Below are 27,335 nucleotides of genomic sequence, written 5' to 3'. Positions count from 1 at the left end.
TTTTACTTTTTTTGCACACCTCTGTTATCCTTTGTTGACTGTTTAATAGAAAACAAAAAATAGCTAAAAAGGAATTGCACGCAGCAGACATCGGACAGAGAGAGAGGAGAGGGGCAGGAAAGCTACTCTAACGATTTTGGGTTTTTGTTTTTTGTTTTTTTTTTATTTTTTTTTTTTATTATTTATTTATTTGTTTATTTATTTTTTGATTTTATTTTTTTGGCAGTGTGTTTTAGATCAGAAAAAAAAAAAAAAAAAAAGAAGAGCCCCAACCCATGCAGGAAAGCTCGTGCGCACTGCCAGGACATGAATGTGGTGCTGATGCTGGCGGCTCAGCACAGACTGTGCGCTAATAGGCTCAGCACCTGGGACAGCTCCTCTCCGCAGCATCCTCCCCCCCCCCCACCCACTGCATCCTAGCCAGAAAATGAGTTATCCTTTCTTATAAAAGGGGGGGGATCGCTGCCTGGAAAGGGTTAATACTGTCATCCATGACGTCAGAATTCCAATGTGCCCAGAGATTTTTTTTTCTCTCTCTCTCTTTCTCTCCCTCCTTTCCTATATTTCCTGCCTCCTTTTTTTTTTTGGCTTTGCTCTCTTCACTCCCTCCTTTTTTTCTATAGGTTCCCCTCCTTCCATCTCTTCTGTCGCACCCTCCCTTTCTTCATCCCTCCCTCCGCACAATGTGCAGTAGTCAGATCCTGCTGCAGCAGATATAATGGAACATCCCTCCTCCTCCTCCTTGCGCTGAAGCTTACCCTTTTTTTTTTCTTCCTCTCCCCCCCCCCCTTTTTTTTTTTTTCACTCCTTTATTTTTTTATTTATTTTTTTTTTTTTACAATTTCTGTTTCATTCCATTTCCCCCTCCTGTACGGAAAGGAGAAAAAAAAAAAAGGGCAGAGGAGGGGGTGTGCGAGGGGCAACGCGAGGAGCCCCCCTCAAGTCTGGCAACTTAAAAAAAAAAAGGGGGGGCGAGCGAACTAAAAAAAGAAGGGGAACCCATTTTGTCGTGGATCACCTTCCCTTTTCTCCCCCCCCCCTTTTTTTTTTCACCCGGGTTTGTGGGAGCCACGAAAAAAAAAAAAAATTACAGATGGACGACTAGACGAAGGAAGAAGGAGCCAATAGAGACCGAAGAAAGGCACCCTGCGTCCGTCTCCCAGGGCTGAAGACTGGATTCCAATGGTTTTTTTCCAATCGCCAAGGAAAAAGTGGATTAGCCTCTCGGTGGACTCGTACCCCATTCCTATCTGCCTTCCACCACCGTTTGGGGAGGGCATAGAGACCCCCTTTTCCTTTCGACATTTGGATTTTGCATTTTTGGCTTTTTACTGAGGGGGGGTTGCAAGAATTTAGGACCTTCCCCCCCCCATCCCTGTCCCCTTTCCCCCCCCCCCCTCCGTCCAAACCCCCCCCCCCCCTCCTCCACTCCATGGTCCAGGTGGAAATGTTGAGTCTTGGGAAAGAGAGCTGGATTGGAGCAATTCTCTCAGCCTTGGCTACCATCCTGCTAGTCTGTTCTGCACAAAGGTAAGGTGGTCGGGATAGGTGGGGGGGAGGGGAACTGCAAATGAAGACGATGGTGATAGAGCATTGGGCGATCGGGCTTTTGGGAAAAATGGTGCGAATGGTCAACTAAAAAAAAAAAAAAAAACGATGATTGGAGATTGAGTTGGCTGATGGAAGGATGGTGATGGAGGGAGGCTAATGGAGAAGGTGCTTTGTTCAGGGTAGGCTAGAGAGGTAGAAATAGGTACGTGAGATGAATAAGAGTTGCTCATGGAATGCATGGAGGGGGGATAGAAGGGTTTTGATGGCATCAGGTAGATGACTAAGGCTCGTGCCTTGAAAAAAGTAAAAAAATCCAAAAAAGGGCTTTGGGTATTTAGAAATGTAAAAAAAATGTAATGCAGAATTGGGACTCGTCAATAGAAGGTACAAGTCAACGTGCAAGGTGGAGAATAACTAGAAAATGGTTGCTGAGGCAATAGACATGGTAGCTCTGTTGGCTGCAAGCACTCTCGGAGATATGGCATAGGTATAAAAGAACACGTGTGGTACAAGGTGTTCATGGAGCCCATCAGGTGTAGAAAAGGTCCTTTTTGACCAAAAACCGGCCAACAGTTGGACCTCTTAGCAAAACCAGCCTTGGATGGGAAGATTCTGTTTTAGCATTTGCTCTCGATGAGATGGTGGTGGACCATCCATGAAGGGAAGCGTGGCCTTCTTGAAGACGTCTACTGATGGGATACTTAAAAGATTGGCTGTGTCGGTGACAAAATCTATGCCACAGAGCCATGATTAGGTTGTATATTATAATTAGCAGGGGCGGACTGACCGTTTGGAAACTCGGGCACTGCCCGAGGGCCCGGGGTCAGTAGGGGACCCCATGAGATGACCCTGGTACCTTTTTCATAGGATTTTGAGTTTGGGCAAGGACACAGGAGCCCCATGATCCCCTATTGCCCGGGGGCCCTATGAGTTGTCAGTCCGCCCCTTGGGCCTCATGATCCCCTCTTGCCCGGGGGCCCCATGAGTATTCAGTCTGCCCCTGGGGCCCCATGATCCCCTATTGCCCGGGGGCCCCATGAGTTGTCAGTCCGCCCCTGGGACCCCATGATCCCCTCTTGCCCGGGGGCCACATGAGTTGTCAGTCCGCCCCTGGAACCCCATGATCCCCTATTGCCCAGGGGCCCCATGAGTTGTCAGTCCGCCCCTGATAATTAGCCACGTTCAGCAATGAAAGGTGACTAGTTTGGTGTGACAGTGACCATCCTGAGAACTCAAAGGCCCCATAACCGCGCAGCCCCCCTGTTCTACGGACGCAAGCCAATATCGCTCATCGCTTTCGAATGTATAGAAGAGGGGCCAAAAAAGTGTGCCAATCTCTAAAGCGACACCAGCCCAGACATTTTTTTTCGGCGGCTTCCTGCCAAGTTGGGGTACGTTTGAGTTGTGGAATATTTTGAAACCTACCTGGCAACTTTTACGATTCCGTGACTCCATGAGGTCAAGAGGCCCAATCCTTTGCCAATCATTGATATCCAATCACCGAGGGAAATGTTGAGTTATAGTATATCTGACACCAACATTCCTTTTTCTTTTGGTGGAAGTAGCAAGGATTAGAACCCCTGCCAGGTTTTTATTGATTTCTGCATCCCTCGTTAGGAAGGTCGAGGGCTCATTCACATTTGCCTGGCAATGCTCCTGCTCTATGTGCAGTGTGCTGCGATGCCATTCATTGTGCTGCACTGCAGAGCACCACACTACATAGACTGTGTGTTATGGTGCACTGCATTGTTAAAAAAAAGAGGTCATGCTCGATTTTTCATCCATTGTTGTGCGTCGCCAGCCCATTCACAGCAAAATTGTCTGCTTTAAAGCCTTGTTCGCATGGGAGTACTGCAGCATACACCGTACGATGGCCGTGTCCACACGGAATACCTGTGCGTCTGCGTGTGGCCAGACACAGCCCTCCATCCTATATATGCTGTAGTATGACCATGTGACCGAGGGCCAATATTACGCATATTAACGCATGCCACAATGGAACACATTCGTGTGGATGGACCCTCACTCTCTCTATTTGGCCAGTTACCCATTGGCGCAGATTTGGGAAAATTCAACATTTTAGGTTATTGCCAGAATGACAAGAGAGTTGAAATCTGTCCAGTCTGACTACATTCATTCTGAGAGGGAGAACATTTCCTATCACTTCCTTTTGTGTCTGTAGGACAGGAAGTGGAATGGAGTCTCTCCAATGAGAAAAAAAAATGAAAATTTTATCAAATACTTACCTTAATTTTCTGTTGCTGGCACCAATCCATGGCAGCATAATACCACATGTATGCTGCCAGGTTTGTGCCAGGAAAATTTTTCTTTCCTGGTGACAATCCATGGCAGCATAGTACCACACGTATGCTGCTATCGTGGTACCAATCCATGGCAGCATAGTACCACATGTATGCTGCCAGGTTTGTGCCAGGAAAATGGAAAATTGTATCAAATTCTTAAGATAATTTTTCTTTCATTTTGCCAATCCATGGCAGCATAGTACCACATGTTTACTGCTATCATGGTACCAATCCATGGCAGCATAGTACCACATGTTTACTGCTATCATGGTACCAATCCATGGCAGCATAGTACCACATGTATGCTGCTATCATGGTACCAATCCATGGCAGCATAGTACCACATGTATGCTGCTATCATGGTACCAATCCATGGCAGCATAGTACCACATGTATGCTGCTATCGTGGTACCAATTCATGGCAGCATAGTACCACATGTATGCTGCTATCGTGGTACCAATCCATGGCAGCATAGTACCACATGTATACGGCTATCATGGTACCAATCCATGGCAGCATAGTACCACATGTATGCTGCCAGGTTTGTGCCAGGAAAATGGAAAATTTTTATCAAATTCTTTCCGTAATTTTTCTTTCCTGGTGACAATCCATGGCAGCATAGTACCACACGTATGCTGCCATGTTGCTTCCAGAAAAATGGAAAATTGTATCAAATTCTCAAGATAAGTTTACTTTCCTTTTGCCAATCCATGGCAGCATAGTACCACATGTATTCTGCTATCATGGTACCAATCCATGGCAGCATAGTACCACATGTATACTGCTATCATGGTACCAATCCATGGCAGCATAGTACCACATGTATTCTGCTATCATGGTACCAATCCATGGCAGCATAGTACCACATGTATTCTGCTATCATGGTACCAATCCATGGCAGCATAGTACCACATGTATGCTGCCAGGTTTGTGCCAGGAAAATGTAAAATTGTATCAAATTCTTAAGATAATTTTTGTTTCCTTTTGCCAATCCCTGGCAGCATAGTACCACATGTATGCTGCTATCATGGTACCAATCCATGGCAGCATAGTACCACATGTATGCTGCTATCATGGTACCAATCCATGGCAGCATAGTACCACATGTATGCTGCTATCATGGTACCAATCCATGGCAGCATAGTACCACATGTATACTGCTATCATGGTACCAATCCATGGCAGCATAGTACCACATGTATTCTGCTATCATGGTACCAATCCATGGCAGCATAGTACCACATGTATGCTGCTATCATGGTACCAATCCATGGCAGCATAGTACCACATGTATGCTGCCATGTTTGTGCCAGGAAAATGGAAAATTTTTATCAAATTCTTTCCGTAATTTTTCTTTCCTGGTGACAATCCATGGCAGCATAGTACCACACATATGCTGCCATGTTGCTTCCAGAAAAATGGAAAATTGTATCAAATTCTCAAGATAAGTTTACTTTCCTTTTGCCAATCCATGGCAGCATAGTACCACATGTATACTGCTATCATGGTACCAATCCATGGCAGCATAGTACCACATGTATACTGCTATCATGGTACCAATCCATGGCAGCATAGTACCACACGTATACTGCTATCATGGTACCAATCCATGGCAGCATAGTACCACATGTATACTGCTATCATGGTACCAATCTATGGCAGCATAGTACCACATGTATGCTGCCATGTTTGTGCCAGGAAAATGGAAAATTTTTATCAAATTCTTTCCGTAATTTTTCTTTCCTGGTGACAATCCATGGCAGCATAGTACCACACGTATGCTGCCATGTTGCTTCCAGAAAAATGGAAAATTGTATCAAATTCTCAAGATAAGTTTACTTTCCTTTTGCCAATCCATGGCAGCATAGTACCACATGTATTCTGCTATCATGGTACCAATCCATGGCAGCATAGTACCACATGTATACTGCTATCATGGTACCAATCCATGGCAGCATAGTACCACATGTATTCTGCTATCATGGTACCAATCCATGGCAGCATAGTACCACATGTATTCTGCTATCATGGTACCAATCCATGGCAGCATAGTACCACATGTATGCTGCCAGGTTTGTGCCAGGAAAATGTAAAATTGTATCAAATTCTTAAGATAATTTTTGTTTCCTTTTGCCAATCCCTGGCAGCATAGTACCACATGTATGCTGCTATCATGGTACCAATCCATGGCAGCATAGTACCACATGTATGCTGCTATCATGGTACCAATCCATGGCAGCATAGTACCACATGTATGCTGCTATCATGGTACCAATCCATGGCAGCATAGTACCACATGTATGCTGCTATCATGGTACCAATCCATGGCAGCATAGTACCACATGTATACTGCTATCATGGTACCAATCCATGGCAGCATAGTACCACATGTATTCTGCTATCATGGTACCAATCCATGGCAGCATAGTACCACATGTATGCTGCTATCATGGTACCAATCCATGGCAGCATAGTACCACATGTATGCTGCCATGTTTGTGCCAGGAAAATGGAAAATTTTTATCAAATTCTTTCCGTAATTTTTCTTTCCTGGTGACAATCCATGGCAGCATAGTACCACACATATGCTGCCATGTTGCTTCCAGAAAAATGGAAAATTGTATCAAATTCTCAAGATAAGTTTACTTTCCTTTTGCCAATCCATGGCAGCATAGTACCACATGTATACTGCTATCATGGTACCAATCCATGGCAGCATAGTACCACATGTATACTGCTATCATGGTACCAATCCATGGCAGCATAGTACCACATGTATGCTGCTATCATGGTACCAATCCATGGCAGCATAGTACCACATGTATTCTGCTATCATGGTACCAATCCATGGCAGCATAGTACCACACGTATACTGCTATCATGGTACCAATCCATGGCAGCATAGTACCACATGTATACTGCTATCATGGTACCAATCTATGGCAGCATAGTACCACATGTATGCTGCCATGTTTGTGCCAGGAAAATGGAAAATTTTTATCAAATTCTTTCCGTAATTTTTCTTTCCTGGTGACAATCCATGGCAGCATAGTACCACACGTATGCTGCCATGTTGCTTCCAGAAAAATGGAAAATTGTATCAAATTCTCAAGATAAGTTTACTTTCCTTTTGCCAATCCATGGCAGCATAGTACCACATGTATGTTGCTATCATGGTACCAATCCATGGCAGCATAGTACCACATGTATACTGCTATCATGGTACCAATCCATGGCAGCATAGTACCACATGTATTCTGCTATCATGGTACCAATCCATGGCAGCATAGTACCACATGTATGCTGCCATGTTTGTGCCAGGAAAATGTAAAATTGTATCAAATTCTTAAGATAATTTTTGTTTCCTTTTGCCAATCCCTGGCAGCATAGTACCACATGTATGCTGCTATCATGGTACCAATCCATGGCAGCATAGTACCACATGTATGCTGCTATCATGGTACCAATCCATGGCAGCATAGTACCACATGTATGCTGCTATCATGGTACCAATCCATGGCAGCATAGTACCACATGTATGCTGCTATCATGGTACCAGTCCATGGCAGCATAGTACCACATGTATACTGCTATCATGGTACCAATCCATGGCAGCATAGTACCACATGTATACTGCTATCATGGTACCAATCCATGGCAGCATAGTACCACATGTATGCTGCTATCATGGTACCAATCCATGGCAGCATAGTACCACATGTATGCTGCTATCATGGTACCAATCCATGGCAGCATAGTACCACATGTATGCTGCTATCATGGTACCAATCCATGGCAGCATAGTACCACATGTATGCTGCCATGTTTGTGCCAGGAAAATGTAAAATTGTATCAAATTCTTAAGATAATTTTTGTTTCCTTTTGCCAATCCCTGGCAGCATAGTACCACATGTATGCTGCTATCATGGTACCAATCCATGGCAGCATAGTACCACATGTATGCTGCTATCATGGTACCAATCCATGGCAGCATAGTACCACATGTATGCTGCTATCATGGTACCAATCCATGGCAGCATAGTACCACATGTATACTGCTATCATGGTACCAATCCATGGCAGCATAGTACCACATGTATTCTGCTATCATGGTACCAATCCATGGCAGCATAGTACCACATGTATACTGCTATCGTGGTACCAATCCATGGCAGCATAGTACCACATGTATGCTGCTATCGTGGTACCAATCCATGGCAGCATAGTACCACATGTATACTGCTATCATGGTACCAATCCATGGCAGCATAGTACCACATGTATACTGCTATCATGGTACCAATCCATGGCAGCATAGTACCACATGTATGCTGCTATCATGGTACCAATCCATGGCAGCATAGTACCACATGTATTCTGCTATCATGGTACCAATCCATGGCAGCATAGTACCACACGTATACTGCTATCATGGTACCAATCCATGGCAGCATAGTACCACATGTATACTGCTATCGTGGTACCAATCCATGGCAGCATAGTACCACATGTATGCTGCTATCGTGGTACCAATCCATGGCAGCATAGTACCACATGTATACTGCTATCATGGTACCAATCCATGGCAGCATAGTACCACATGTATACTGCTATCATGGTACCAATCCATGGCAGCATAGTACCACATGTATGCTGCTATCATGGTACCAATCCATGGCAGCATAGTACCACATGTATTCTGCTATCATGGTACCAATCCATGGCAGCATAGTACCACACGTATACTGCTATCATGGTACCAATCCATGGCAGCATAGTACCACATGTATACTGCTATCATGGTACCAATCTATGGCAGCATAGTACCACATGTATGCTGCCATGTTTGTGCCAGGAAAATGGAAAATTTTTATCAAATTCTTTCCGTAATTTTTCTTTCCTGGTGACAATCCATGGCAGCATAGTACCACACGTATGCTGCCATGTTGCTTCCAGAAAAATGGAAAATTGTATCAAATTCTCAAGATAAGTTTACTTTCCTTTTGCCAATCCATGGCAGCATAGTACCACATGTATGTTGCTATCATGGTACCAATCCATGGCAGCATAGTACCACATGTATACTGCTATCATGGTACCAATCCATGGCAGCATAGTACCACATGTATTCTGCTATCATGGTACCAATCCATGGCAGCATAGTACCACATGTATGCTGCCATGTTTGTGCCAGGAAAATGTAAAATTGTATCAAATTCTTAAGATAATTTTTGTTTCCTTTTGCCAATCCATGGCAGCATAGTACCACATGTATGCTGCTATCATGGTACCAATCCATGGCAGCATAGTACCACATGTATGCTGCTATCATGGTACCAATCCATGGCAGCATAGTACCACATGTATGCTGCTATCATGGTACCAGTCCATGGCAGCATAGTACCACATGTATGCTGCTATCATGGTACCAATCCATGGCAGCATAGTACCACATGTATACTGCTATCATGGTACCAATCCATGGCAGCATAGTACCACATGTATACTGCTATCGTGGTACCAATCCATGGCAGCATAGTACCACATGTATGCTGCTATCGTGGTACCAATCCATGGCAGCATAGTACCACATGTATGCTGCCATGTTTGTGCCAGGAAAATGGAAAATTGCATCAAATTCTTAAGATAATTTTTGTTTCCTTTTGCCAATCCATGGCAGCATAGTAAAATGATAAAAGTTTAAACGAGCGCTAGGTAAATATGACGAGCAGCTAGCTTGAAGGCAAAACCTCAAAATCCTTCCCATAAACCAGTAAACATATAAATGCAGCGCTACACAAAATATATAAATAAATCAATCTGTCAAACTGTATATGTGGTATAATATCATAAATACATGCGCTGTGGAGCGATATATCCTCTAATGTGAATAACGTCTTGGTATTGACGTTTAAAGTGCAGAAGTGACACAAATATAATATATAGATTCCAAGTCCAATAAAAATCATCAAGTGAGTTCTGTGACTCCAGTGGCTGTAAAATGAATGTATATTGCACTAACCAGGAAGCGCAACATATTGCGCATTTGAGTAAATCAGACCATTCCTGGTCATCTGCATCTGGGAAGGTAACTCAGGGGATCATCTGGCAAACTTCAGCAAGACAGGTAATCAACACAAACGTCACTCTCCAGGCTCCAGGAATGTACATCCATCCAGCAGGGGGAACCACTCATAGGGGTAAGTAAGGAGTAACAGGAATCCACCTTGGGGGGGGGGGGCTCGCAATAAACGAGCCAGAGAAGAAATATCAAATCAAAGGAATGCACTCACATCAGGCATATACGACTAAAACAAAGATGGCCACCGGCCTTTCTCATGGCCTGTGCGGCGTGACGTCACTAGCTGGGCTCCTCCCTAACGCGTTTTGTGCCCGTGCAGGTTTTTAAAGAGCTTTGAATTTATTTATATATTTGTATAGCGCTGCATTTATATGTTCATGGCAGCATAGTACCACATGTATGCTGCCATGTTTGTGCCAGAAAAATGGAAAATTGTATAGAATTCTTACCGTAATTTATCTTTCTTGGTGACAATCCATGGCAGCATAGTACCACATGTATACTGCTATCGTGGTACCAATCCATGGCAGCACAGTACGACATGCGTACTGCTATCATGGTACCAATCCATGGCAGCATAGTACCACATGTATGTTGCTATCATGGCACCAATCCATGGCAGCATAGTACCACATATATGCTGCTATCGTGGTACCAATCCATGGCAACATAGTACCACATGTATGCTGCTATCATGGTACCAATCCATGGCAGCATAGTACCACATGTATGTTGCTATCATGGTACCAATCCATGGCAGCATAATACCACATGTATGTTGCTATCATGGTACCAATCCATGGCAGCATAGTACCACATGTATGTTGCTATCATGGTACCAATCCATGGCAGCATAGTACCACATGTATGTTGCTATCATGGTACCAATCCATGGCAGCATAGTACCACATGTATGTTGCTATCATGGTACCAATCCATGGCAGCATAGTACCACATGTATGTTGCTATCATGGTACCAATCCATGGCAGCATAGTACCACGCGTATGTTGCTATCGTGGTACCAATCCATGGCAGCATAGTACCACATGTATACTGCTATCATGGTACCAATCCATGGCAGCATAGTACCACATGTATGTTGCTATCATGGTACCAATCCATGGCAGCATAGTACCACATGTATGTTGCTATCATGGTACCAATCCATGGCAGCATAGTACCACGTGTATGTTGCTATCGTGGTACCAATCCATGGCAGCATAGTACCACGTGTATGTTGCTATCGTGGTACCAATCCATGGCAGCATAGTACCACATGTATACTGCTATCATGGTACCAATCCATGGCAGCATAGTACCACATGTATACTGCTATCATGGTACCAATCCATGGCAGCATAGTACCACGTGTATGTTGCTATTGTGGTACCAATCCATGGCAGCATAGTACCACACGTATGCTGCTATCATGGTACCAATCCATGGCAGCATAGTACCACATGTATGTTGCTATCTTGGTACCAATCCATGGCAGCATAGTACCACATGTATGTTGCTATCGTGGTACCAATCCATGGCAGCATAGTACCACATGTATGTTGCTATCTTGGTACCAATCCATGGCAGCATAGTACCACACGTATGCTGCTATCATGGTACCAATCCATGGCAGCATAGTACCACATGTATGTTGCTATCGTGGTACCAATCCATGGCAGCATGGTACCACATGTATACTGCTATCATGGTACCAATCCATGGCAGCATAGTACCACATGTATGTTGCTATCATGGTACCAATCCATGGCAGCATAGTACCACGTGTATGTTGCTATTGTGGTACCAATCCATGGCATCGTAGTACCACATGTATACTGCTATCATGGTACCAATCCATGGCAGCATAGTACCACGTGTATGTTGCTATCTTGGTACCAATCCATGGCAGCATAGTACCACACGTATGCTGCTATCATGGTACTAATCCATGGCAGCATAGTACCACATGTATGTTGCTATCGTGGTACCAATCCATGGCAGCATGGTACCACATGTATACTGCTATCATGGTACCAATCCATGGCAGCATAGTACCACATGTATGTTGCTATCATGGTACCAATCCATGGCAGCATAGTACCACGTGTATGTTGCTATTGTGGTACCAATCCATGGCATCGTAGTACCACATGTATACTGCTATCATGGTACCAATCCATGGCAGCATAGTACCACGTGTATGTTGCTATCGTGGCACCAATCCATGGCAGCATAGTACCACATGTATGTTGCTATCGTGGTACCAATCCATGGCAGCATAGTACCACATGTATACTGCTATCATGGTACCAATCCATGGCAGCATTGTACCACATGTATGTTGCTATCATGGTACCAATCCATGGCAGCATAGTACCACGTGTATGTTGCTATCGTGGTACCAATCCATGGCAGCATAGTACCACGTGTATGTTGCTACCGTGGCACCAATCCATGGCAGCATAGTACCACATGTATGTTGCTATCGTGGTACCAATCCATGGCAGCATAGTACCACATGTATGTTGCTATCGTGGCACCAATCCATGGCAGCATAGTACCACATGTATGTAGCTAAGTATGTGACCAGACCTGAAAATTGCTGCTCCCAAACGCTCTCCATCCAATCTGACAGCTTGAGCGATTCTGCCATGAAGAATGGGCAGAAATGTCCCTCTCTAGATGTGCAAAGCTGGGGGAGACATCCCCAAAAAGACTTGAAGGAGGAATTGCAGTGAAAAGGTGGTCGTAAGAAGTAGAACTGTGAAATATTTTGAAAAACATTTATAATTCTCCTTCCATTTTACAATTACAGTATGTGCCTCTTTGTGTTGGTCTATCACATAAAATCCCAAACAACTACATTTACGTTTTTGGTTGTAACATGAAAAAATGTGGAAATTTACAAGGGGTATGAATACTTTTTTAAGGCGCTGTATCATGTGACCAAATACTAAAAGCTGTGAAGGAAGCTAATGCTGGATCACCCACCTTTTTATCATGTCTGCTAATCGATGGGCAACCATGGCACATGTAGACCCCCTTTTTATCCTATAGAAATCTACTAATACCATAAAGAGTCCAACTGATGAGTTTCTTCCCAGCCAATATTTCCCAATCCTCCCCTAATTAAAGTCTAAGGCCAAAAACTTTTTTGGGCTTTTGAAAAGAGTGGTGAGGTGTTAGAGCTTTTGTCAGGTTTTTTATTTGTCCTGTTGACCGCCAGTCACCGGGACTGAAAGTGAGGAAAAAAAATCTAAAATTTTGAGTTGTCACCAGGAGAGAAATAGAGGAGTTTTTTCCAATGGGGAATTTTGTTTAAGAGAGGATTTCCCTCAGGGCCCATTCATGCATAAATATCCCAGTGCGATGTGTTAATGTGCATGCATGCCTGGCAATATTATGCATTACGTAACGGCAACCCATTCATTACGAATCGGCTGCCAATGCACCACAATGGAAGAAAAAAAACCCATGATCCATTTTTTAGCAATGTAGCACTCCACAAAGCAAGTCTATGCAATGTGGTGTACTGTAGTGCCCACATGGAAGAAAAATATATTTGAAATATATTTTTAAAATATTCTTCCCAAATATATTGACATATATTTGAAATACTACAATTTTGGCGTCCGTATTCAATATATTTATATATATATATATATATATATATATACACAGTATATGTATATATATATACACATACACAGTATATATATATATATATATATATATACACACACAGTATATATATATATATACAGTGGGGATCGAAAGTTTGGGCACCCCAGCTAAAAATTTGTATTAATGTGCATAAAGAAGCCAAGGAAAGATGGAAAAATCTCCAAAAGGCATCAAATTACAGATTAGACATTCTTATAATATGTCAACAAAAGTTAGATTTTATTTCCATCATTTACACTTTCAAAATAACAGAAAACAAAAAAATGGCATCTGCAAAAGTTTGGGCCCCCTGCAGAATTTATAGCATGCACTGCCCCCTTTGCCAAGCTGAGACCTACTGTTAGGAATGGACTGGCCAGCAATGGTGGGACTCACCTGCCTTTTGATCTGCAGTACCAGGGCTGGCCAGCGGGTGCTCCCAGCAATCAGAGACTCAACCTTTCAGCCAGCTAACACCTGGAACTGATGATACTGGTGTATTTAAGGGATGGCCAGACTTGCAGACTCTGCCTTGGTGTTGTGTTTGTCCTGGGCCCTGTATCTGTCCTGCATCCTGTTTCTGTTCCTTTGCTGACTTCTCCTGCTCTGATCCTGGCTTGTGACCCTGACCATCCCTCTGTCTGACCCTCTGTACTACGCTGCTTGCTACCTGTTCTGATCCCTGGCTTGTGACCCGGACCATCCCTCTGCCTGACCCTCTGTACTATGCTGCTTGCTACCTGCTGAACCTGGCCTGTGACCCCGACCATTCTCCGCTTGCTCCCCCTGTACCTACCTGCCCAATTGATATTGACCCGGCCTGCCTGACGACGCTTGCTTGTATATACTGTTATCTGTGGGTGGTTTGGTTTGGTTTGTTTGCACTGTATTATGTTTTAGTATTGCACTGCGTTTATGTTTGTACTGTTATGTTATAAACAATATAATTTATTAACACTATCTGAGGTCTGCGTTTCCCTGCTTCAGTCACACACCTCTGGTCATACCTGGGAGCCCTGACACCTGCCAGTGTCATGGATTGTTCTCAATCATCGTCTGGGAAGACCAGATGATGTCAATCTCAAAGGTTTTAAATGCCCAGACTCATCTGACCTTGCCCCAACAATCAGCACCATGGGTTCTTCTAAGCAGTTGTCTAGAAAACTGAAAATGAAAATAGTTGACGCTCACAAAGCTGGAGAAGGCTATTAGAAGATAGCAAAGCGTTTTCAGATGTCAATATCCTCTGTTCGGAATGTAATTAAGAAATGGCAGTCATCAGGAACAGTGGAAGTTAAAGCAAGATCTGGAAGACCAAGAAAAATATCAGACAGAACAGCTCGCAGGATTGTGAGAAAAACAATTCAAAACCCACGTTTGACTGCACGATCCCTCCAGAAAGATCCGGCAGACACTGGAGTTGTGGTACACTATTCCACTATAAAGAGATACTTGTACAAATATGGTCTTCATGGAAGAGTCATCAGAAGAAAACCTCTTCTACGTCCTCACCACAAAAATCATCGTTTGAACTTTGCAAATGAACATATAGACAAGCCTGATGCATTTTGGAAACAAGTTCTGTGGACCGATGAGGTTAAAATTGAACTTTTTGGCCGGAATGAGCAAAGGTACCTTTGGAGAAGAAGGGGCCCAGAATTTAATGAAAAGAACCTCTGTCCAACTGTTAAGCATGGGGTTGGATCAATCATGCTTTGGGGTTGTGTTGCAGCCAGTGGCACAGGGAACATCTCACGAGTAGAAGGAAAAATGGATTCAATAAAATTTCAGCAAATTTTGGATGGTAACTTGATGCCATCTGTGAAAAAGCTGAAGTTAAAGAGAGGATGGCTTCTACAAATGGATAATGATCCTAAACACACCTCGAAATCCACGGGGGATTACATCAAGAGGCGTAAACTGAAGGTTTTGCCATGGCCTTCACAATCTCCTGACCTCAACATCATTGAAAATCTATGGATAGACCTTAAAAGAGCCGTGCGTGACAGACAGCCCAGAAATCTCAAAGAACTGGAAGACTTTTGTAAGGAAGAATGGGCAAAGATACCTCAAACAAGAATTGAAAGACTCTTGGCTGGCTACAAAAAGCGTTTACAAGCTGTGATACTTGCCAAAGGGGGCAGTACAAGATATTAACTCTGCAGGGTGCCCAAACTTTTGCAGACGCCATTTTTTTGTTTTCTGTTATTTTGAAAGTGTAAATGATGGAAATAAAATCTAACTTTTGCTGACATATTATAAGAATGTCTAATCTGTAATTTGATGCCTTTTGGAGATTTTTCCATCTTTCCTTGGCTTCTTTATGCACATTAATACAAATTTTTAGCTGGGGTGCCCAAACTTTCGATCCCCACTGTATATATATATATATACTGCATGTTGAGATTTATATATTGCAAAAATATAAGAACAATATTTTTAAAAATATAGATTTTTTTTTAAATATACTCTTCAGATTTTTTTTAACATATAAAAAAGTCATTTTAACATATATTTTTACATATATTTGTAAATGCATTCCAAAAATTTTGATTACATGTATTTTTAAAGACATAGAGTATATTTGAAAATGTATTTTTAAAAATATTTTTCATATATTTTGTAATAAACATGCATTTCAGCATACAGTATATATAAATTGACATATATTTAAAATACTATAATTTTGGCCGTATGCAATATATTTCAAAATATGATTCAATTAATATATATATATATATCAGGGGCGGACTGACAACTAATGGGGCCCCCAGGCAATAGGGGATCATGGGGCCCCTGCAGGGGCGGACTGACCATTTGGCAACTCGGGCACTGCCAGAGGGCCTGGGGTCAGTAGGGGGCCCCATGAGATGCCCCTGGTACCTTTTTCATAGGCTTTCTTGAGTTTGGGCAAGGACACAGGAGCCCCATGATCCCCTATTGCCCGAGGCCCCCGTGAGTTGTCAGTCCGCCCCTGGGTCCCCATGATCCCCTATTGCCCGGGGGCCCCGTGAGTTGTCAGTCCGCCCCTGGGGCCCCATGATCCCCTATTGCCCGGGGGCCCCATGAGTTGTCAGTCCGCCCCTGATAATTAGCCACGTTCAGCAATGAAAGGTGACTAGTTTGGTGTGACAGTGACCATCCTGAGAGCTCAAAGGCCCCATGACCGCGCAGCCCCCCTGTTCTACGGACGCAAGCCAATATCGGGGCCCAGGGGCGGACTGACAACTCATGGGGCCCCCGGGCAATAGGGGATCATGGGGCCCCTGTGTCCTTGCCCAAACTCAAAAAAGCCTATGAAAAAGGTACCAGGGGCATCTCATGGGGCACCCTACTGACCCCGGGCCCTCGGGCCGTGCCCGAGTTTCCAAATGGTCAGTCCGCCCCTGCAGGGGCCCCACGATCCCCTATTGCCTGGGGGCCCCATGAGTTGTCAGTCCGCCCCTGATATATATATATATATATATATTTATATTTATATATGTGTATATATATATATATATATATATATATATTTATTGAATCATATTTTGAAATATATTGCACATGGCCAAAATTATAGTATTTCAAATATATGTCAATATATTTTGGAAGAATATTTTAAAAATATATTTCTAATATATTTTTCTTACATCTGGGTCTATTGGACTCTACTCTACAATGATTCAGGTTCCATTCACAATGCATCGCACATAGAGCAGGTGTTAAACCAAAATGGTTCCCATTAAAGCAGAATTCTATGCAGGCACTAAAAAAACACCAATAAATACAGTTGTGCGTTTATTTAATAAGGAACAAAAGGTAGGAATACTTACCTATGCTCCAAAGGTCTAATGCCTGTAAGCAGGGCTGTGGATAAGGGGATACCCCCAGTCCTCCTGTATGGGGCCCAGGCAGCTGGGTGAATCGGTTGTGGGCAGGGAGGGTGATCGGCACGGTAGGGGGGCAATTACTGGAACCGATGCTCTGTATGGCTCTCTCTGCAGCAGCTGAAGGCTGGATTCTTCTCTTCTCCCTCCTGCTGGTTCTCAGCTGCTGCTGAGAAGGCCATACAGGTAATCGGTTCCAGTAATTACCATGCCGATCACCCTTCCTGTGCACATCTGATTCACCCAGCTGCCTGGGCCCCCACAGTGCCGGCTTACCTCCTCTCCTTCCCTCCAGCAGCTTCAAGCACACAAAAGGATCCTTCAGGATGGAGATTGGGGGAAGGGTCCGATGAATACGTCACAATATGTCAGGTTGGCTGTATGGAGCCTTATGGTTTCTATCAGCAGCCCTTCCCATGAGCTCCTCCACCGCCACCAGCATCTTCTCCCTACCTTCTTCTAGATGCCTGTCTTTGGCCGTCTTGATTGACTGGCACCAGGTGACAACATTCCCGCACATGTATGGGAGTCACTCATCCCGGCACACTCGCATGCGTAGTTCTGTGTACATTATGCATAGGATTGTGATGAGGCATGTTAGTTTATTGCATTGTGGAGGTCGTCTTGTTTGTAAGATTTTATTTTTTGCTTCCGGTTCTGCTTATTTTACACGCAACTAGAATAATGACGTGACTTTGACTTCATTTCAGCCTCATGTAACCCCTTGTACAACAGCCCTCGGACTGAGAGGGGCCAATTAGGTGTTCTGCATTGACGTATACGGACAATAAAACTTCTGATTGGAGGAAAGAGCATAGGCATGACCTTATTGGGCTGTTGTTGTTCCTCTACTGTCCAATCACAGACTGAGAACAGAGATGTACACTAGCTGTGATGCCTCACCTACAGAAGAAACATTTGGGTCAGCAGGCTGGCTGTACTGTTTGTTAGGGGTGTATACATTTCAGGAGTGGATGAACTGAAATGCCGATCCTTGACAGGGAAGAACGCTCCCATATACACTCACCGGCCATTTTATTGGGTCCACCTTGCTAGCACCGGGTTGGACCCCCTTTTGCCTTCAGAATGGCCTTCATGGCATAGACTCAACAAGGTCCACCTTGCCAGTACCGGGTTGGACCCCTTTTTGCCTTCAAAACGGCCTTCATGGCATAGACTCAACAAGGTCCACCTTGTCAGTACCGGGTTTGACCCCCTTTTGCCTTCAGAACGGCCTTCATGGCATAGACTCAACAAGGTCCACCTTGTCAGTACCGGGTTGGACCCTCTTTTGCCTTTGGAAACGGCCATCATGGCATAGACTCAACAAGGTCCACCTTGCCAGTAGCGTGTTGGACCCCCTTTTGCCTTCAGAACGGCCTTCATGGCATAGACTCAACAAGGTCCACCTTGCCAGTACCGGGTTGGACCCCCTTTTGCCTTCAAAACGGCCTTCATGGCATAGACTCAACAAGGTCCACCTTGCCAGTAGCGGGTTGGACCCCCTTTTGCCTTCAGAACGGCCTTCATGGCATAGACTCAACAAGGTCCACCTTGCCAGTACCGGGTTGGACCCCCTTTTGCCTTCAAAACGGCCTTCATGGCATAGACTCAACAAGGTCCACCTTGCCAGTACCGGGTTGGACCCCCTTTTGCCTTCAGAACGGCCTTCATGGCATAGACTCGAAAAGGTCCACCTTGCCAGTACTGGGTTGGACCCCCTTTTGACTCCAGAACGGCCCTAATTCTTCGTGGCATAGATTCAACAAGGTGTTGGAAACACCTGACATGAGTTACTGTTGCCTTTCTATCATCTCCAACCAGTCTGCCCATTCTCCTCTGACATCAACAAGTAATTTTCCTCCACACAACTGACACTCACTGGATATTTTATCTTTTTCGGACCATTCTCTGTAAACCCTAGAGATGGTTGTGCGCAGGGGCAGACTGACTGACCGAGGGTCCGGGGTCAGTAGGGGGCCCCATAAAATGCCCCTGGTACCTTTTATAGGCTTTTTTGGGTGTGCTTTGAGTGTGGGAAAGAACACAGGGGCCCCATGATCTCCTATTGCCTGGAGGCCCCCATGAGTTGTCAGTCTGCCCCTGGTTGTGCGTGAAAATCCCAGTAGATCAGCAGTTTTTTTAAATACTCAGACCAGCCCGTATGGCACCAACAGCCATGCCACTTTCAAAGTCACATAAATTCCCTTTTCTTCCCCATTCCGATGTTCGGTTTGAACTTCAGCAAGTCATCTTCACCACGTCTAGAAGCCTAAATGCATTGAGTTGCTGCCATGTGATTGGCTGATTAGCAATTTGTGTTACCGAGCAATTGTACAGGGGTACCTAATAAAGTGGCCGGTGAGTTTATGTATTTCTGTTTCAATATTTTTATTAAGAAAGTTTTGTTTTAAGAAGCAAGCTCAAGATACGCCCACGCAGGGGCAGAGCAGAACAATAACACATAATTAGATACATCCTGCTGACTTGTATTAGCCAAATAACGGAATGTCCAATGACATCAAGGAGGGACGGCGAGTTTATATATTTCAACTGTGCATTTAGCAGTTTCCCTGGCATTCAGGCCCACATGGGAGAAAAATATATTTGAAATATATAAATATTTAAAAATATTCTTCCCAAATATATTGACATATATTTGAAATGCTACAATTTTGGCCATATTCAATATATTTCAAAATATATTTCAATATATATATTATTATTATACAGGATTTATATAGCGCCAACAGATTGCTCAGCGCTTTACAATATAACGGGAGACAATACAGAACAATACAGTTCAATACAAGAGGGATAGGAGGGCCCTGCTCCCAGGAGCTTACAATCTAAGAGGGAGGGGCTAGTGGTACAAAAGGTAATAACTGTGGGGGATGGACTGGTAGGAGGAATAGAAGATTCCATTATTAGCTGAGGGCAGGATAGGCTTCCCTGAAGAGAGAGGTTTTCAGAGATCGCCTAAAAGTAGGCAGAGTAGGCGATAGTCTGATAAATTGGGGTAGAGAGTTCCAGAGGATGGGGAGGCTCTGGAGAAGTCCTGGAGAAGAGCATGGGAGGAGGAGACAAGGGAGCTAGAGAGCAGGAGGTCATGCGAGGAGCGGAGAGTACAGTTTGGGTGATATTTAGAGACAAGATCGGTGATGTAATTTGGGGCAGTGTTATGAATGGCTTTATACCTCAGTATTAGTGTTTTGAATTTTATTCGTTGGGCAATGGGAAGCCAGTGGAGGGATTGGCAGAGAAGGATGGAGGACACTGAGTGGAGGTCAGTGGAGGGATTTGCAGAGAGTTGTGGAGGACACTGAGTGGAGGCCAGTGAAGGGATTGGCAGAGAAGGATGGAGGACACTGAGTGGAGGTCAGTGGAGGGATTGGCAGAGAGGGGTGGAGGACACTGAGTGGAGACCAGTGGAGGGATTGGCAGAGAGGGGTGGAGGACACTGAGTGGAGGTCAGTGGAGGGATTGGCAGAGAGGGGTGGAAGATACTGAGTGGAGGCCAGTGGAGGGATTGGCAGAGAGGGGTGGAGGACACGGAGTGGAGGCCAGTGGAGGGATTGGCAGAGAGGGATGGAGGACACTGAGTGGAGGTCAGTGGAGGGATTGGCAGAGAGGGGTGGAGGACACTGAGTGGAGGTCAGTGGAGGGATTGGCAGAGAGGGGTGGAAGATACTGAGTGGAGGCCAGTGGAGGGATTGGCAGAGAGGGGTGGAGGACACGGAGTGGAGGCCAGTGGAGGGATTGGCAGAGAGGGATGGAGGACACTAAGTGGAAGCCAGTGGAGGGATTGGCAGAGAGGGATGGTGGACACTGAGTGGAGGCCAGTGGAGGGATTGGCAGAGAGGGGTGGAGGACACTAAGTGGAAGCCAGTGGAGGGATTGGCAGAGGGGGGTGGAGGACACTGAATGAAGGCCAGTGGAGGGATTGGCAGAGAGGGGTGGAGGACACTAAGTGGAAGCCAGTGGAGGGATTGGCAGAGGGGGGTGGAGGACACTGAATGAAGGCCAGTGGAGGGATTGGCAGAGAGGGGTGGAGGACACTAAGTGGAAGCCAGTGGAGGGATTGGCAGAGGGGTGGGGGACACTGAGTGTAGGCCAGGGGAGGGATTAGCAGAGAGGGATGGTGGACACTGAATGGAGGCCAGTGGAGGGATTGGCAGAGAGGGATGGAGGACACTGAGTGGAGGTCAGTGGAGTGATTGGCAGAGAGAGGTGGAGGACACTGAGTGGAGGTCAGTCGAGGGATTGGCAGAGAGGGGTGGAGGACACTGAGTGTAGGCCAGTGGAGGAATTGGCTGAGAGGGATGGGGGACACGGAGTGGAGGCCAGTGGAGGGATTGGCAGAGAGGGATGGTGGACACTGAGTGGAGGCCAGTGGAGGGATTGGCAGAGAGGGGTGGAGGACACTGAGTGGAGGTCAGTGGAGTGATTGGCAGAGAGGGATGGAGGACACTGAGTGGAGGTCAGTGGAGGGATTGGCAAAGAGGGGTGGAGGACACTGAGTGCAGGCCAGTGGAGGGATTGGCAGAGAGGGATGGTGGATACTGAATGGAGGCCAGTGGAGGGATTGGCAGAGAGGGATGGAGGACACTGAGTGGAGGTCAGTGGAGAGATTGGCAGAGAGGGGTGGAGGACACTGAGTGGAGGTCAGTGGAGGGATTGGCAGAGAGGGGTGAAGGACACTGAGTGGAGGTCAGTGGAGGGATTGGCAAAGAGGGGTGGAGGACACTGAGTGTAGGCCAGTGGAGGGATTGGCAGACAGGGATGGTAGACACTGAATGGAGGCCAGTGGAGGGATTGGCAGAGAGGGATGGAGGACACTGAGTTGAGGCCAGTGGAGGGATTGGCAGAGAGGGATGGAGGACACTGAGTGGAGGTCAGTGGAGGGATTGGCAGAGAGGGATGGAGGACACTGAGTGGAGGCCAGTGGAGGGATTGGCAGAGAGGGGTGGAGGACACTGAGTGGAGGCCAGTGGAGGGATTGGCAGAGAGGGGTGGAGGACACTGAGTGGAGGCCAGTGGAGGGATTGGCAGAGAGGGGTGGAGGACACTGAGTGGAGGCCAGTGGAGGGATTGGCAGAGAGGGGTGGAGGACACTGAGTGGAGGCCAGTGGAGGGATTGGCAGAGAGGGGTGGCAGATACAGAACGGTTAGTAAGGTGGATGAGTCTGGCAGCAGCATTCATGATAGACTGAAGAGGGGATAGCCTGAGATGAGGTCGGCCAATGAGGAGGGAGTTACAATAGTCAAGGCGAGAGATAACCAGGGAGTGAGTGAGTTGCTTAGTAGTTTCTGAGGTTAAGAACGGGCGTTCTTCTTGGAGATGTTGCAGTGGTGAAGTCTACAAGATTTGTACAATAGTTCAATTACTCTCTTTTTGTGTACATAGTTAGTCTGGCTGAAAAACGACAAAAGTCCATCCAGTTCAACCATTAAAAAAAAAAAGTTATATTCCTACACCCACAGTTGATCCAGAGGAAGGCAAAAATAACGCAGCAAAGCATGATCCAATTTGCTCCTGCAGGGAAAAAAATTCCTTCCTGATCCCCCGAGAGGCAATCAGATATTCCCTGGATCAACTTTCCCTATAAATGTTATATCCAGTTATATTCTGTGTATCTAAGAAAGAATCCAGGACTTTCCTACAGCAATCCACTGAGCTGGCCACAACCAACTCTTGAGGGAGTCTATTGCACGTTCTCACAGCTCTTACTGTGAAGAAACCTTTCCGTGTTTGGAGATTAAATTTTCTTTTCCTCCAGACGTAAAGAGCGCCCCCTTGTCCTCTAGTATATCTATATGTGTATTATATTCATATAGTATGTTATTTTTGGATAGTCATTGAATGATGATCTTCATTGAAGAGATCCCCCAGCACAGCTCAGTACCCCTTGCCAATACAAACATTCAGTGCTGGAGGGGCAAGAACTGCGTTTCCCTGCATTCCTGCTGAAAAAAAAAGCCCTGTGGCTCACTGAGGAATAGATTAGTGTATACAGGCCACTTCCACATAATTCTATACACATTTTAAATGCAAAATACTGTATGAAGCTATAGATTGTTATAAAACAAAATGTAACAATGTAAGATGCTTACTCCTGGGGTTTGTTTTCATAGAGAAAGTGGTACTATTGATTCATGTGGTATACATAGTTAACCTGGTTGAAAAAAGACAAGTCCATGCAGTTCAACCAACAGTATATATACAGGTATTTTTTCTAATCAACAGATTACATACAATGTAATCTTTACATACTTTGTATTTTACAACCAAATAAACCTGAGGATTGGATGTCTGTTTCATAGTCCACCTGTCACCATGTGTATGTTTTTAAGAGGAAAACTGGCAAATCAAAAAACTGGGGAAAAACCCCAACCACCTTTATTTTGATATGACATCCATAAAAAAGTACAGTATATGGCAAAAAGTAAAAAAGTACAGTATATTGCAAAAAGTTTGTGGTCACCTGGCCATCACACCTACATAAGCTTGATGGACATCCCATTCTCCACTCTTCTGGGAGGGCCTTCTGCAAGATTTTGAAATATGTCTGTGGGTATTTGTGCCCATTATGCAAAAAAAATCAATAAATTGTGAGGTCAGGTACTGATGTTGCATGAGAAGACCTGATTCTAAACGTGTCCAGTAGGATTGAGGTCAGGTACTGATGTTGCATGACAAGACCTGACTCTAAAGGTGTCCAGTAGGATTGAGGTCAGGTACTGATGTTGGATGAGAAGACCTGATTCTAAAGGTGTCCAGTAGGGTTGAGGACATGTCCTGATGTTGGATGAGAAGACCTGATCCCAAACGTGTTCAGTATGGTTGGGGTCAGGTATTGATGTTGGATGAGAAGGCCTGATCCCAAAGGTGTTCAGTAGGGTGAGGTCAGGTACTGATGTCAGATGAGAAGACCCGATCACAAAGGTGTTCAATAGGGTTGAGGTTGGGTCCTGATGTTGGATGAGAAGATGTGATGCCAAAGGTGTTCAGTAGCGTTGAGGTTGGGTCCTGATGTAAAATGAGAAGACCTCATCCCAAAGGTGTTCAATAGGGTTGAGGTTGGGTCCTGATGTTGGATGAGAAGACCTGATCCCAAAGGTGTTCAGTAGGGTTCAGGTCGAGTCCTGATGTCATATGAGAAGACCTGATCCCAAAGGTGTTCAATAGGGTTGAGGTTGGGTCCTAATGTTGGATGAGAAGATGTGATGCCAAAGGTGTTCAGTAGGGCTGAGGTCAGGAACTGATGTTGGATGAGAAGACCTGGCCCATAATTAGCTTTCCAATTCATCCCAGAGGTGTTCAGTAGGGTTGAGGTCAGGTATCTGTGAAAGACACTTGAGTTCCTCTACACCAAACTGGTCAAACCATGTCTTTATGAAGTTGGCTTTGTGCACATGTTGGAACAGGAAAGGACCTTTCCCAAATGGTTTGAAGTGCACAACTGTCTAAAACAGCCTTTCACAACCCTTTTATCATGGAGGAACCCTTGAAAATAACTTTCAAGAACCACTGGTAATAAATACTATGTCTACAGTTCACGGTACAGTAGTATGTTGATCAGTGAGAAAAATGCCCCCTACATTGGAGGTTAGTGAGAAAACTGCTGCTTACATTGGTGGTCAGTGGGATGTATGCCCCTTACATTGGAGGTCAGAAGGAAGAATGCTCCCTATATTGGTTATCATTGTGAAGAATGCTTTTTATATTAGTTATCAGTGGGAAGAATGTCCGTTACATTGGTAGTCAGTGGGAAGAACGTTTCCAACATTGGTGACCATTGGGAAAAATGCCCCTTACATTAATGATCAGTGGGAAGAACGTCCCTTACATTGGTGGTCAGTAGGAAGAATGTTCCTTACATTGGCAGTCAGTGGGAAGAATGCTCATTACATTGGTGGTCAGTGGGAAGAATGCTCCTTACATTGGAGGTCAGTGGGAAGAATGCTCCTTACATTGGGGGTCAGTGAGAAGAATGCTCCTTACATTGGAGGTCAGTGGGAAGAATGTCCCTTACATTGGTGGTCAGTAGAAAGAATGTCCCTTACATTGGTGATCAGTGGGAAGAATGTTCCTTACATTGGTGGTCAGTGGGAAAAATGTCCCTTACATTGGTGGTCAGTGGGTAGAATGTTCCTTACATTGGTGGTCAGTGGGAAGAATGTCCCTTACATTGGTGATCAGTGGGAAGAATGTCCCTTACATTGGTGATCAGTGGGAAGAATGTTCCTTACATTGGTGGTCAGTGGGAAGAATGTTCCTTACATTGGTGGTCAGTGGGTAGAATGCTCCTTACATTAGTGGTCAGTGGGAAGAATGTCTCTTACATTGGTGATCAGTGGGAAGAATGTCCCTTACATTGGTGGTCAGTGGGAAGAATGTCCCTTACATTGGTGGTCAGTGGGAAGAATGTTCCTTACATTGGTGATCAGTGGGATGAATGCTCCTTACATTGGTGGTCAGTGGGAAGAATGTCCCTTACATTGGTGGTCAGTGAGTAGAATGTCCCTTACATTGGTGGTCAGTTGGAAGAATGCTCCTTACATTGGTGATCAGTGGGAAGAATGTCCCTTACATTGGTGATCAGTGGGAAGAATGCTCCTTACAATGGAGGTCAGTGGGAAGAATGTTCCTTACATTGGTGGTCAGTGGGAAGAATGTCCCTTACACTAGTGGTCAGTGGGAAGAATGCTCTTTACATTGGTGGTCAGTAGGAAGAATACTCCATGCATTGGGGGTCATTGGGAAGAATGCTCTTTGCATTGGTGGACAGGGGGAAGAATTCTCCCCTTACAGATAGCTTAAAATAGAATTGGCATCAGTGGTTCTATATCTGAGTCAGAAGTTTCTCATTGGTCAAGAAACCCCAAGCAAACTCTAGGTTAACCTCAGTATTTAGGGCTCGTTCCCGTCAGCGGCTGCATTGTACCATGGCAGCTGGTGTGTGCTGTGAAGGGATCAGTGTTGATGCCTTGTAATGATGCTTTTGTTTCAGTTTTATTAAAATGACACAAAATTACACCTCATTCATCTTAATTCACTGCAATGCATTATAATGCAGTGCAGCGTAACATGCTGCACTAAAAAAAGTAGCATGTCTTACTTTTTTTAATTCATACCAGTACAGTACAGTAGTCTGAACTGAACTGATAGGACACAAGCCAAATTGCCTTGTCTTTAGGGTGTGCCTTCATTGGACAATATGTTGGGCAACCATTGTAGGGCTGGTGTAAACGCATTTAGGGTTTGCATCTACTTTAAGAAAGAAAATACATTTTGCTATATATAGGATCTGTACACGCGGCTCATTAAAGTCATCAGCCTGTATGAATTTTAATTTGACACATCTTGGCATAGCCATTACCGTTGTGTAGTAGGATAAAACGATTGAGACATCAAGGCTATCTGTCACTATTCTTCCTGTAAATCCTGGGCAAATTCCATAGGCAAAAGGTACCGTACTCCCTGGTTCTCTCAATACTGATTGCCCCTTGGGCCAAAATTAGCCGTACCTCCTCTATTCCTTTGTCATCTTGTGACTTGTTTTACATGAACATGGAAAGAAAAGCATTTTATTGTTGTTATAGGATGAGAAATGGTAAGCCCTAATGCTTACTTCAGTAATCCCACAGATTATTAAACAAACCGGTTTGCATCTGAAAATACAGACTAGTCCTTGTGAGCATTTACATAGCGCAATATAATCCATCAACTCCATAAAAAGCAAGAAATGTTACATATATAATGGCTAAACAAGCCATCTGGTATTATTGTTTTTTATTCAATTTTAAGCTACAGTTTTCTATTTTAATCTGTGTGTATATATATATATATATATATATATAT

The 27,335-nt window shown here is 44.6% G+C and overlaps 1 protein-coding gene across 1 annotated transcript in view; it reads left to right on the top strand.

Annotated features, from left to right (window-relative positions):
- The first annotated feature begins 645 nt into the window (after positions 1 to 645).
- The window catches only part of LOC149456239 (gamma-aminobutyric acid receptor subunit beta-4-like), a 203,387-nt gene continuing 176,697 nt past the window's right edge, over positions 646 to 27,335 (top strand). The window contains exon 1 of the mRNA XM_089685295.1: positions 646 to 1,530. Coding sequence (XP_089541421.1) covers positions 1,433 to 1,530 — 98 coding nt within the window. The 5' untranslated portion in view covers positions 646 to 1,432. The remainder of the gene's footprint in view (positions 1,531 to 27,335) is intronic.

This window comes from Staurois parvus, unplaced genomic scaffold, assembly GCF_062004578.1.
Source record: "Staurois parvus isolate SC_StPar_1 unplaced genomic scaffold, SC_StPar_1.0 ptg000368l, whole genome shotgun sequence".
In the NCBI taxonomy this organism is placed as follows: domain Eukaryota; kingdom Metazoa; phylum Chordata; class Amphibia; order Anura; family Ranidae; genus Staurois; species Staurois parvus.
Note: the sequence above shows the minus strand (reverse complement) of the source record. Positions and strands in the feature narration are given on the sequence as shown.